This window comes from Indicator indicator, chromosome 32 (assembly GCF_027791375.1).
Source record: "Indicator indicator isolate 239-I01 chromosome 32, UM_Iind_1.1, whole genome shotgun sequence".
Taxonomy (NCBI): domain Eukaryota; kingdom Metazoa; phylum Chordata; class Aves; order Piciformes; family Indicatoridae; genus Indicator; species Indicator indicator.
The window spans coordinates 3,346,516-3,358,728 of NC_072041.1; the positions used below are offsets into that span (position 1 = coordinate 3,346,516).

Sequence of the window (12,213 nt, forward strand, 5' to 3'; positions counted from 1 at the left end):
TCACCAGTGGGCTACACGCAGGAACACTCACCAGTGGGCTACACGCAGGACCACTCACCAGTGGGCTACATCCAGGAACACTCACCAGTGGGCTACACGCAGGAACACTCACCAGTGGGCTACATCCAGGAACACTCAACCAGTGGGCTACACACACGAACACTCACCAGTGGGCTACACACAGGACCACTCACCAGTGAGCTACACGCAGGAACACTCACCAGTGGGCTACACACAGGACCACTCACCAGTGGGCTACACACAGGACCACTCACCAGTGGGCTACATCCAGGAACACTCACCAGTGGGCTACACGCAGGACCACTCACCAGTGGGCTACACGCAGGACCACTCACCAGTGGGCTACACACAGGTCCACTCACCAGTGGGCTACACACAGGTCCACTCACCAGTGGGCTACACGCAGGAACACTCACCAGTGGGCTACACGCACGAACACTCACCAGTGGGCTACACGCAGGAACACTCACCAGTGGGCTACACGCAGGAACACTCACCAGTGGGCTACACGCAGGAACACTCACCAGTGGGCTACATCCAGGAACACTCACCAGTGGGCTACACGCAGGAACACTCAACCAGTGGGCTACATCCAGGAACACTCAACCAGTGGGCTACACGCAGGAACACTCACCAGTGGGCTACATCCAGGAACACTCAACCAGTGGGCTACACGCAGGAACACTCACCAGTGGGCTACACGCAGGACCACTCACCAGTGGGCTACACGCAGGACCACTCACCAGTGGGCTACATCCAGGAACACTCACCAGTGGGCTACACGCAGGAACACTCACCAGTGGGCTACACGCAGGACCAGAGGCCACATGTCCAAGCCATCCCATGCCCTGAACACCTCCAGTGCCTCCAGCAGAGCAGAAGCAGCAGGAAGCAGCCCCTTCAGCCCACAGAAGCAGCAGGAAGCAGCCCCCTCAGCCCAGGAGGAACCTTTTCCCCATCTCCTCTGCTCCCCTCTTCCCAGAAACACTTCCTGAAGACAACACAAAGCATTTGCATCACGTTCTGGTCAGGGATTGGAGCAGTCCCCATCCCTGGAGGTGTTCAAGGAAGGTGTGGCCATGGCACTTGGGGCCAGGGTTTAGTGGCCATGGTGGTGTTGGGGTCGATGGTTGGACTGGATGAGCTCAGAGGGATTTAATCCCCACCTGCACCAACCCTCTGACTCTATTAGGCTTGCCTCACTTGGCAGCCCACCAAGGGTGGTAGTTTTCCACCTCCTGTGGGGACCAGAGATCTTGTGGGGTATGTCAGCTGGCTGCTGGGCTGGGCTGATAATATTTTGGAGCCCTAAGCTAAGAGTTCCACCTACGTTGGGGTTTATTTTTGCTTTGGATGTCTCCTCTGCTCCAGTTATAGATTAATCACATTTCCTCTGGCATCCACTGCTCCCCCGCCTCCTTCCCCACCCCCACCCCCACCCTGAGGAGGGGAAGGAAAGGAGAGAAACAAACCTGGCAGTAATTGGCTGCTGTTGGCTGCTGGCTCCTTCTCTGTGCACGTGAAACTGGGGAGGGCTGGGGAGAAGGTGCCTGAGCAGGCTGCCAGCAGCCAGCAGAGCATTTCAAGCCTGGTTTGCCTCTTTAAAGCAGAGCTCCTCTGATGACTTTATCTAGGCACAGCCTCCCCCCTGCCTGCACCAAACTGCTCCTAAAGCCCCTGACTGGTAACAGCATGGCCTCAAAAAAACAAACAAACAAACAAACAAAAAAAAAAAAAACAAAAAACAAACCAAAAAAAGCAAGCAAGCAGACTTCAGAGAATTCATTAAGGTTGGAAAAGATCTTGAAGACCACTGGGTCCAACCATAATCCAACTACCATGACCACCAAACTAGGTCCTGCAGCACCACATCTACAGCTGCTTGAACAGGATGGGGACTCCACCACCTCCCCTGGGCAGCCTGTTCCAATCCCTGACCACTCTTGCAGCAAAGAAATTGTTCCTCATCTCCAACCCAAACCTCCCCTGGTGCAACTTGAGCCCATTTCACAGAATCAACCAGGTTGGAAAAGACCTCAGAGCTCATCAAGTCCAACCTATTACCTGATACCTAAACACCTCCTGACAACCAAACCATGGCTCCAAGTGCCACATCCAAGCTTTTTTTGAACCCTTCCAGAGACAGTGGACTCCACCACCTCCCCAGGCAGCACGTTCCACTGGCCAATTACTCTTCCTATAGGTCTGGGAAGCCAGAAGGCTTTAGTAAGCCCAGAGAAAAGGTGTGAGGTGCTGGTGAGTCCCCTGCTCACCAGGCACCAGGTGATCCACAGATGGCCACCAGTCCAGGGGAAATGGACAGGGCCTTTGCTCAGCAACCTCTGCTAGCCTCAAAGGTCACCTGTCCCTGAGCTGCTCAGCCCACATCCCACTCTGGAGGGGTTCCTACCTGCTTTGTGCACATCTAACCACCAACCACAACCCACTCCAGTCCTTTCCCAGCAAAACCAAGACCTGCTGAAGCAGTGGAGAGTCCCACAGAGACACCACGTCCACATCACTCCCCAGAGCATGCATCCCTCCCTGCCTGGCCTACATCTGCTCTCAGGGCAGGGAGGATGCAGCCTCCAGGTCTCCACAGGCTGAAACAAATCACCTCCCTCGCTGTCCTCCTCTGGGATGTTCTGATGCTGCACCAGAAAACCAGAAGGACCAAGGGAGGCAGAACACAGCTTCTGACTATTTCCTCCTGCTACCAGTCCATCACCTTCTCAGCAGCTTTTCCCCACCTGCAGCTCCACCACACCCCACAGGCACAGATCCCATTTGGTTGAGGGAGGTTTTGCTCTGTTCTTGCAGTACCTCCTCTTCCCCCTCTCCCCTTGCCCCCCCACCTCCCCATCCCCTTGCCAAGACCCTTAGAGGACAAAGAACAGCTTCAATAGATCCAGCCCTGCTGCTCTGAAGGGTGAGGTCTCCAGTCCCATCCCTTCCACAGCCTCAGCTGCTGAGCCACCAAAGCTCCACAAACTGCTGGAGCACACAAACAGAATCACAGAATCATCAACCAGATTGGAAGAGACCCCAGAGCTCATCAAGTCCAACCTATTACCTAACACCTCCTGACAACCAAGACACGGCTTCAAGTCTCACAGCCAAGCTTTTTTTGAACCCCTCCAGGGATGGTGACTCCACCACCTCCCTGGGTAGCACATCCCATGGCCAGTTACTCTTTCTGTGAGGAACTTTCTCCTCACCTTGAGCCTAAACTTCCCCCTGCACAGCTTGAGGCTGTGTCCTCTTGTTCTGTTGCCTGGGAGAAGAGACCAATCCCCCCCTGGCTACAGCCTCGCTTCAAGTAGTTGTAGAGAGCAATAAGGTCTCCCCCCAGCCTCCTCTTCTCCAGGCTAAAACCTTCCCTCTTGCCAGCCCTTCTCCACTTCCAGCACAGCCACCCAGGAAGCCTTCAGTGGAGCAGAATGCTGAAAGCAACGAGGGGCTGTGGCTCTGCCCTTCCTCCCACACCCTGCTGCTTCTGCACCCCCTGGGGGCAGGGCTGAGGGCGAGGCGAGGGCACCAGCAGAGCTGCTCTGTCGCCCTGGGCATCGAGTGCCAGCCAGGCAGCTGCAAAGTAGATCACTGGGTCAGGAGGTGACGTTCCAGCAGCAGCTGTGGGAGGCAGGAGAGGCTGAGGCAGTTTGCTCTCGAGTGCATCCTGAGAGCAGGAAGCAAAGCCAGCGGCAGGGCACTCACCATCACGCGGCGGAGGCGGCGTCTGGGTGAAGTAACTGTTGGGCTTGTCTGCAAGGGAACAAAACACAGGAGCTGTCAGCAGGTCCTCACTCCTCCTCCCCACACCCCAGACTTCCAGCCACAGCTCCCCAGATCTCCCCAGTTCACAGTCCTGCCCTCCCACCCCCCGCAACAACAGCAGCTTCGGGGCCAGCGTTTCGTTCCTGCAGCACACACGCCCTGAGCAGCTCCCAGGCAACACCCAGGAGGTCCTGCAGCAAGGTTGGGAGGCAGCAGCTCCAGCTCTGCCACTTGTATCCATGGAGCATCTCTGGCTTCAGATCAGCCCTCTCCTGCCTGGCAGGGCTGGGGCTTGCCTCAGCCCGTTGTGTGCCACCCCACCAGAGGCAGGTGTTGCTGTGGATCACCTCTCACACACACATACCCACCTGGCTGTTGGTTCACCAGGGCATTTGGGATGAGCAGGACAGCAGCAAGAACCCTGCAGCCCCCAAGGCAAGGAGGCAAAGGTGGGAGAAGGAGGTGGCCTGGGGCAGCAGACAATGAAAGCTGCCACAGGCATGACCTCAGGTCCCAGAGCAAGGTGGCACAGCCTTGTCACCAGCCAGACCTCTCCATCTGGGTAACCTCTGATTAAAAAGAGGGGCAAGAAGAGTTCCCCCAGGCAGCTAGCTCCACAGACCCTGCATTCCTCAGTGGGAAACACCCTACAACCGGTACCAAACTGGGCTCTGCTCTCTATTAAACAATGTGTCCAGGGCAGCAAAGCCAAGCTGTGGCAGAGGGCACACCACTCCTCAGGGGCAAGGCTCTTGCCCTACCCCCACCTGGCCCCCTCCAGCCACTGCTTTTCCCAAGCATTTGTGTTTCACACAGCAGAGGAACCACCTCCTTCCACAGCTGGGCTGGAGGATTTGCCTGCCCTCTAAAGGACTTCCTCACAGCAGGTATTTGGCACTTCCCAGCACCAAGGAGGTCAAAGACATAGCTGCACCATGGAGCCTTCCTCCCCAGGCTGCACCCAGCAAAAACCAGGAGCTGAGAGGGTGAGCACCTGTGCAAGGGTGAGGCAACAAAGCACATCAACCTAGAGCAGGCAGCGAGAGGTGGAGGTAGCCACACTCCATGTGCCATCTGCTCAGCCACACCAGGGATCAGATCAAGAGCCTAACCTCAGGGAAAACTCCTCCTTCTTGCCCCAACCTTCTGCTCAGTCTTCAGAGCAAGAGAGCAGAGATCCTGGAGCAACCTAGGAGACATCTCCCACCCACCACACACAGCAGCAGGTCCCCAGGGTTCAGCAGTTTGCTGGTACCGAGGGAGCAGGCAGAAGCTCCTGGCCAGGGCAGGACTCCCAGGAGCTCATCTTTTACCCCTCATGTCCTACACAACCCTACTGAGATCCCCACCTTACAAACAGACTGACCAGGCTCCCCCAGGAGCATCACCACACTCAGACCTCAAGACAGAGGATTTTGGGGGACAAGGGACACAGAGGGAGCAGCACACCATGCACAGTGCCCAGCCAAGCCCAAAGCTCTGGGCCAACACCCCCTGAGGGAAGACTGGGGTAGAGCTGAGGAGCAGACTGTCCCCTCCCTGGCTGAGTGATGGGTGACACTCAGCTGGTGGCTTGGCAGCACTTGGGAGGGTGCTCCACAGCCCCCACAGCACCCAACTGCCCTCAGCCCAACCTCTCCCCTCCCCTGGCTCCTCCACCCGCCCCGGGGGGACACCTACAGTTGTTGAGGAAGAGCAGCACGGCGAATCCCAGCGTGGAGGTGGCCAGGAGGATGAGGCAGATGTTGCAGGGGATCATGAAGTACCTGACCACCAAGGAGACCTTGTGCTGGTACAGCCGGTCCCGCTCCAGGGCCCCCGGCGCCATGGGGTACTGACAAGCGGTCATGCTGTGGGCCAGAGCTCGACCCTCTGCCAGCCCATCCAAGAGGAGCAGAGGAGGAACCACCAAGCTCACATGGATCCCTCTTCCCTCCCTCACTCCCCAGTCGTCTTCAGCAGCCACAAGACCTAAGTTTTTCCAGAGGTTCCCATCCTGCACTGGTAGGAGGGGGCGAGGTGGGCTGGGGGCACCTTCAGGAACAAGAGCTGGTCCCCACGTCTGCCATCTTCAGAGGGGTCAGGTCTGAGCCTGCTCCAGTAGGGTCCTGTGGTTCTCAGCAATCCTTCTTGCAGCCCAGGAGGTATCAGATCCACACCTGCCCGTAGAAAGCAAACTAAACAACCCCAGGCAGAAGCACCTGGAGCTCAAGTTCTGCAGCCAAGCCCACCAGGACGGGGACAAGCTGCTGCCGGCGTGGGGGCTGCTGCAGCACCACCAACACACCCCAGGTCCTGGGAGCAGAGCTGGGATGGAGACGGTGCAGGGGGTGCTGGCATGGGAATCCTCTCAGGCTGGCACTTCAGCAACGCCTGTGTCCTCTCGGTGGGGCTGCCAGGGGAGGTCTTGCCACCCAGGTGATGGCTCAGCTCTCCATTCAGGCTCCACACCAGCCCTTCTCCAGGAATTCTGAGCTTCCTCTGCTGTCCTCCTGCGTCTCCTCCAGGGCAGGTCCACGCTCCCCAGCTGCCGATCCTCCTCCTCCGGAGCAGATCCTCGCAGCCAGGCACCCAAGGGTGCTGCTCAGGTGAGGGCAGATACTCCTCCTTCTCCACCACAGCTCCCCTCACAGCCTCTGCATGTCCATCCCTGCTGGGCTCCTCTTCTTTCAGGGGCAGAAGGAGCTCGGTGCTCCCCCCCCACCTCCAAACCTCAGCCCAGCTCCAGCTCTCCAGCACCTTCCCAATCCTCACCAGAGCAAGACGGGGCCACAGCCCAGCTTCTCCCCAAGCCTTTCTGTCGGGCAGCCAAGCAGCCTAGCGTGGACACTGTCACCTCCACGGCGGTGGCCAGCACATGCCAGTTCCCCTCCTCACACGGCTGGGACATTCCAATCCTTCCCGAAGAGATTCCAGCTCCCTGCGGAGCCCAGCATGGAGAGAAGCAGCAGGGATGCTGGGGACGGGAGCGAGGCGAGCGCTGGGTGGGTGGTGGGTGGGTGAGAGCGGGGTGGGTGTGCAGCAGGGGAGCTGGGAGCCCCTAATTCCAGCCCCCGAGGTTCACCCCACACCGCGCAGCATCAGACAACGGAGCGACCGGGAACCGAGCGACCGGGAGCGAAGCTCCAGCCCCAGCCCCACGCCCCTAACTTTCCCCGCCCGCTCCTCTGCCCCGCGGGGGTCGGCATCGCCCCCACCCCCCATGCTCTTCCTCCTTCCTTCCCTCCTCCGGTACCGGGGCTCCACACCCGCCCCTTCGGCTCTAGGAGCCCCCCGGGGGGGTTAAAAACGAGTCCGCCCCTCCCGAGCCAACAAAGGGGAAGGGGAAGGGGCGCGGCGCAGACAAAGAGCAAGTGGCGGCGGCGGGGGTCGCGCAGCCCCGGAAACCCCCCGAGACCGCTGGGTAAGGCAGGGTGGTGGCGGGGGGGATCGGACCCGCTAGCCCCCTCTGCACCGCTGGGCACCCCCCGGGGGCTGGGTGTCCATTGCCCTGGCTGCTTGCCCCCCCTCCCTCCCCAGCCCAAGCCTTGTCCGTTAGGCACGGGAGATGGTGAGAGGAGGAGAAACTCCAGGGAATCGTTTCGGTTGGAAAGGAGCTTTAAGAACATCGAATCCAACCATGATCTAACTCTACAAAGCCTAGTGCTAAGCCATGGCCCTCAGCACCACACCCCTGGGGCTCTGAAACACCTGCAGGGGTGGGGATTCAGCCACCTCCCTGGGCAGCCTGTGCCAGGCTTTGAGAAGCCTTTCAAGGAAGTTTTTTCTAATGTCCAACCTAAACCTCCCCTGGGGCAACTTGAGGCTATCTCCTCTTGTCCTACCACTTGTACCCTAGGAGAAGGAACAGACCCCAGGGGGAGAAGACCAACCCCTACCTGGCTCCAGCCTCCTTTCAGGGAGTTGCAGAGAGCAACGAGGTCTCCCCTCAGCCTCCTTTTCTCCAGGCTGCACCACCCCAGTTCCCTCAGCTGCTCCTCACCAGCCCTGTTCTCCAGACCCTTCCCCAGCTCTGTTGCCCTTCTCTGGACCCTCTCCAGCACCTCAGTGTCCTTCTTGGAGTGAGGGCACCAAAACTCAACCCAGTACTCAAGGCGTGGCCTCAAGCTGTGCTGGTCCCCTCCTTGCCTACACCTGGGTGCTCCTGCCTTCTGGAAGCCAAAAGCTTCTGGTCACCACTTTCCTTGGACAGCAAGGACAGGAAAACTGCCAAGAGAAGAGCTGGGATGAAAGCCAGAGAGAGGTCAGGGCCAAGAGCCCTCAAGCATCCATCCCATGCTCGTAAGGCAAGATGAGTGCTGCAGAGATGTGGCTCTGGGTAACTCCACCGTGCTCAGACTGGGAAGCTCACTGAGGGCAGCTGCTCTAAGTTCCTCCTGTCTCACCCTGCTCAGCACCAGCCCAGTGCCTAGAAGGGAAGCTCAGCTTCCTCTGGGCCACTGCCAGCAGCCACCACACAGGTCCTGGCCACAACGCTGCCCAGCAATGCTCTTCTCTCCCACCAGGCTGGCCAAGTGTTGTGGCTCCATGCAAAGCAGCTACAGTTGGTGACTCCAGCTGTGGGGGCTGCACAGCTCTCTCTTCCCTGAGGAGGGGGAGCCAGCAGCATTCCCACCACCCACTCCTCCAACAACAACTTGAGACAGGAGAAGCCTCTCTGGCAGCACGTACCCCTCCCCGCCCCAGCCTGCTCCTGCCCTGCTGCCTCTCCCTCCCTCCCCTTGGCACTTCCCCTGGAGCCCGAGGGACACAAACACCCAGGCTGATCCCACCCACTCTCCCCTGCAGCAGGGGAAGCAGAGGAGACTGGGTGGTCCTCCAGCAGGGCACCTCAGGCACCACGTGGCAGGGTCTCCTTGTGGGACTGGCACAAAGGTGCCCTGCAAGCTGCAGCACAAAGCCACCCTGCTCTGCTCTGCTGGACACCTGGGCTGGGGGCATCCTGGGTGTCCCAGCACTGCGGGGTCCAACATGCCAAGAGCCGTGCAGGGAGGAACCCAAACAGAGAAGGCAGGAGAGAAATCCAAGTCACGTCCCAGACGTTGCTCCTCTTTAAACCTGCCTCACTCCCTCCCCTCCCTGGGGACTCACAGAACATGATCCCAGCTTGCTGTGAGGCACAAGCTGCATCCTAACCACCTGCCAGGAGAGCCTGCATGAGCAGGAGATGGCAGGAGAGCAGCTTGGTGTGTACCACAGGAGGCCTTCTCCTCCCAACACACACAGGGACAGCCCCTGAGAGCCCAAGTTCTAGGAGGGCTCAGCAGGAAGCCCTCTGCCAAGCCACCTCTCCCAGGCAACCCCCTGCTAGGAACTCATCTCAGGAGCCCACTCACAAGCAAAGTCCTCTGCCAGGTGGAAAAGTCCTCTGCAGCACCAGAGGCCATGGGGATGCCTCCTGGGACGTGGCACAACACCCATCCCTTCACCAGGGATGAGGACTGGCTCAGCATGTCAGGAACATCCTAGCAACTGGCTGGACTCCCAGCCCCACAGCACATGGAGCTTCCAGCCCCTCCAGCCCAGCATTTTTCCCTTCACAGAGCAAGCTCCAATCCCTGCCACTGCTGCCCCATTCCTAGTACCCTCCCCAGCTACTACAACCCCCTGGGAACTTCTGGAGCACCACACAAGAAGTCAAGACCTTCCCAAAACGTGAGCAACACCCTGGTTCTCTCCTCTGCTTGGTCCTCCTGTGGCCTTCTGCTCTGCCCTGGGACACAGGTGCCAGGCTCTTGCCCCATGCCTTCCCCAGGACACTGCCATGCTGGTCCTGCCCCAGTGACACCACTTCCATCTCCTGCCTTGCTCCACAACCTACCAGACAGGGCTCCAGATGCTCCCCTGGCAATCCCACCACAGGCAGGCTGAGGCCAAAGGCTTTGAAGAAGGAAAAGAATCCCACAGGGAAGGGCTGGGGGGCACCTTTACACCCTCCTGCCTGCATGCTTACACATGCAAAGCAGCCACCAGGCAGCCCTCCCTTTCTTCCTGGCAGAGTCTGCAAGGACTCTGTCCCCTCCAGCCATTGAGGGGCCACCTTTAGGGGCAGCAAGGTCTGGGAGCTGAGAGGCTTTTGTCTCCTGGAGCAGGCAGCTTCCAGCTCCAGCAGGGGCAGGTGGGCTCCTCACCCCCTTGGCCAAGCCAACCACTTGCACCTTTGCCCCTTGTGAGACCCTCAGATGAAAGTCCACAACCAGGAGAGCCCTGGGGAGACATCACCGTGGCCTGCTCCATCCATCCATCCACCCATGTGTGGCTCCTGTTCTTGCCTGTCAGCAACCTTCTCCTCCCCAGAGCTGGCTGCATGCAGACACCTCTGGAGAGCTCCAGCACCTCACACATGCCCACAGCCCTCTGCACCAGCTACAGCAGGCAGGCACAGCCTGGCCCCCACCCCCTCCCACTGCCAGCTGTGTCCACCAAGCACCCTCAGACCTTCCCTTTACACTCCTAACACTGACCCACAAAGGACCAGGCAAGAAAAATCCAGCAAGACCTGAGCAGATGAAGAAAAGGAGCAGCTCAGATGAGCTGCCCAGGGAGCCCAGCAGGACTTGGGGACCACCCCCAGCAGCTCCACACCACTCCGAAGTGGGAAGAAGTGGTTGTGCATGAGCCAAAGGCAGCTAAGGCAGAGGGACAGCTCAGTCCCCACTGGTATCTCTGTCACAGAACCACAGAATGCCAGGCTGGAAGGGACCCCAAGGATCAGCTGCTCCAAGCTTTCCAGGTGACAGTGGAGCTGCACTGAGCTGGCTCAGCACCCTGGCAAGCTGAGGCTTAAAGCTGCCCAGTGTTGGGGAATCCACTGCTTGCCTTGGGAGATGATTCCAATCTCTGACTGTTCTCAGGGGGAAACATTCTCTTCTGGAGTCCCACTGGAATCTCTCCAGCAGTAACTTGTGCCCATCACTCCTTGTCCTGTCCATGGGACTCCTTGTAAAAAGGGAGTCCTCATCCTCCTGGTAGCCACCCTTGATGTGCTGCTCCATGGTAACAAGGTCTCCCCTCAGCCTTCTCTTCTCCAGGCTGACCAAACCCAGCTCTCCCAGCCTGGCAAGGTCTAGCTCAGCCTGCACTGGCACAGCCTCAGGTTGAGACTCATCCCTCAGCCACACCAAGACTCCAGAGCAGTCCATCCACTGCCCACCATCCCTCTGCCAACAGCATTTCTCCCTTTACCTCCTCCACAGGACTGGAAGCAGCCTGGCTTCAGCTGCAGGTGCTGGGAGGAGGACCAAGCCTCAGCAGGGTGCAAGAGACAGAAAGTCACCCCCTCTGCCAGGAAAGGAGAGGGAGGGACAGGGGCTTGCCAGCCCATTTAACATCCTCAGACACAGCTGCTGCTCCTCTAAGCACAGGCAAGAAAATATTTCCCTCCCCCTCCCCAGCCCTCTAAATGGAAGTGCTCAGTACATTAAGGCCTCTGGTGCTCACCAGCCAGTTCAGAGCCTGGTGCCACTAATGGGTTTATTCCTGGGATGTCACAGCCAGGATGTCACAGCCACTGCCAAAATGCAGCAGACAGGCAAGAAGGGGCTGGGCTGGCTGCAGCTGGCTCTGGACACCACTTTGACCCTCCTGCTTCTGCAGGATGGAGCTGGCAGGAGACACAATTCTTCCTGGGGGGAACTGGGAAGGTGCCAGCACATCAGTGCTGGGGGCAGGGTGTCCCCCTCCATGCTGTTCTAACCTCACACTGGGGGGGCTCACAAGCATCTCCTGGCACCTTGCACCCTTAAGCCCCCAGTTCCTTGGCAAGGCAAGCAGCAGACAGCAGTTTGGTTTCCTTCACCTCCCTATTTCTGCCTTCCAGGTGCCAAATAGCTGCCTGCAAACCACCTCCCCCCCAAAGAAAAAAAAAAAAAAAAACAACCTCAGATGCTGCTTTAGAGGCTGACTGACAGCTGCCAATCTCCCCCCTCCTCACCCAGCTAGAGACCCTGCAGAAGGCCCAGCTCCTGCTGCTGCCAGGCTGATTCCCCACCTGGCTCCCTTCTGGCTAATCCTGTTTGGCAGGGAAGCTAATTGGGATTTATCTGACAGCACCCAATGCCTAGAGAGCCATTTTGTGCTTCCTCCAGGGAGGCGAAGAGGAGGAGGAGGAAGAGGAGGAGGTGGTGGTGGTGGTGGGAGCCTTGCAGAAGGCTTTGCACATTCTCCCTTCCCCATCCCCTCCTGCAGTTTTACAGGCTAATTACCAAGCATTACAGAGAAAGGAGCAGGGGGGGGAGAAAGTGGGGATTTGAATTATTTCATTTAACACTTGGCAGGACCCAGCTTGACTCCTGCTGAGCACTGCTTGGAAATAAAGAGCTTTTAAACCTCATCAATGGGAGACAGGGGAGTGGGAGATGGGGATGGGGTTGGCCAGCCTAAGGGGGGGGGTGTGCTGGGGATTGGCAGAGGGTCTTC

At 58.7% G+C, this 12,213-nt stretch overlaps 1 protein-coding gene across 1 annotated transcript in view; it reads right to left on the reverse strand.

The window, feature by feature from the left end:
• The window catches only part of AGRN (agrin), a 162,382-nt gene that overhangs the window by 89,085 nt on the left and 61,084 nt on the right, over positions 1–12,213 (reverse strand). The window contains exon 4 of the mRNA XM_054394835.1: positions 3,736–3,783. Within this exon, the coding sequence (XP_054250810.1) occupies positions 3,736–3,783 (48 nt within the window). The remainder of the gene's footprint in view (positions 1–3,735; positions 3,784–12,213) is intronic.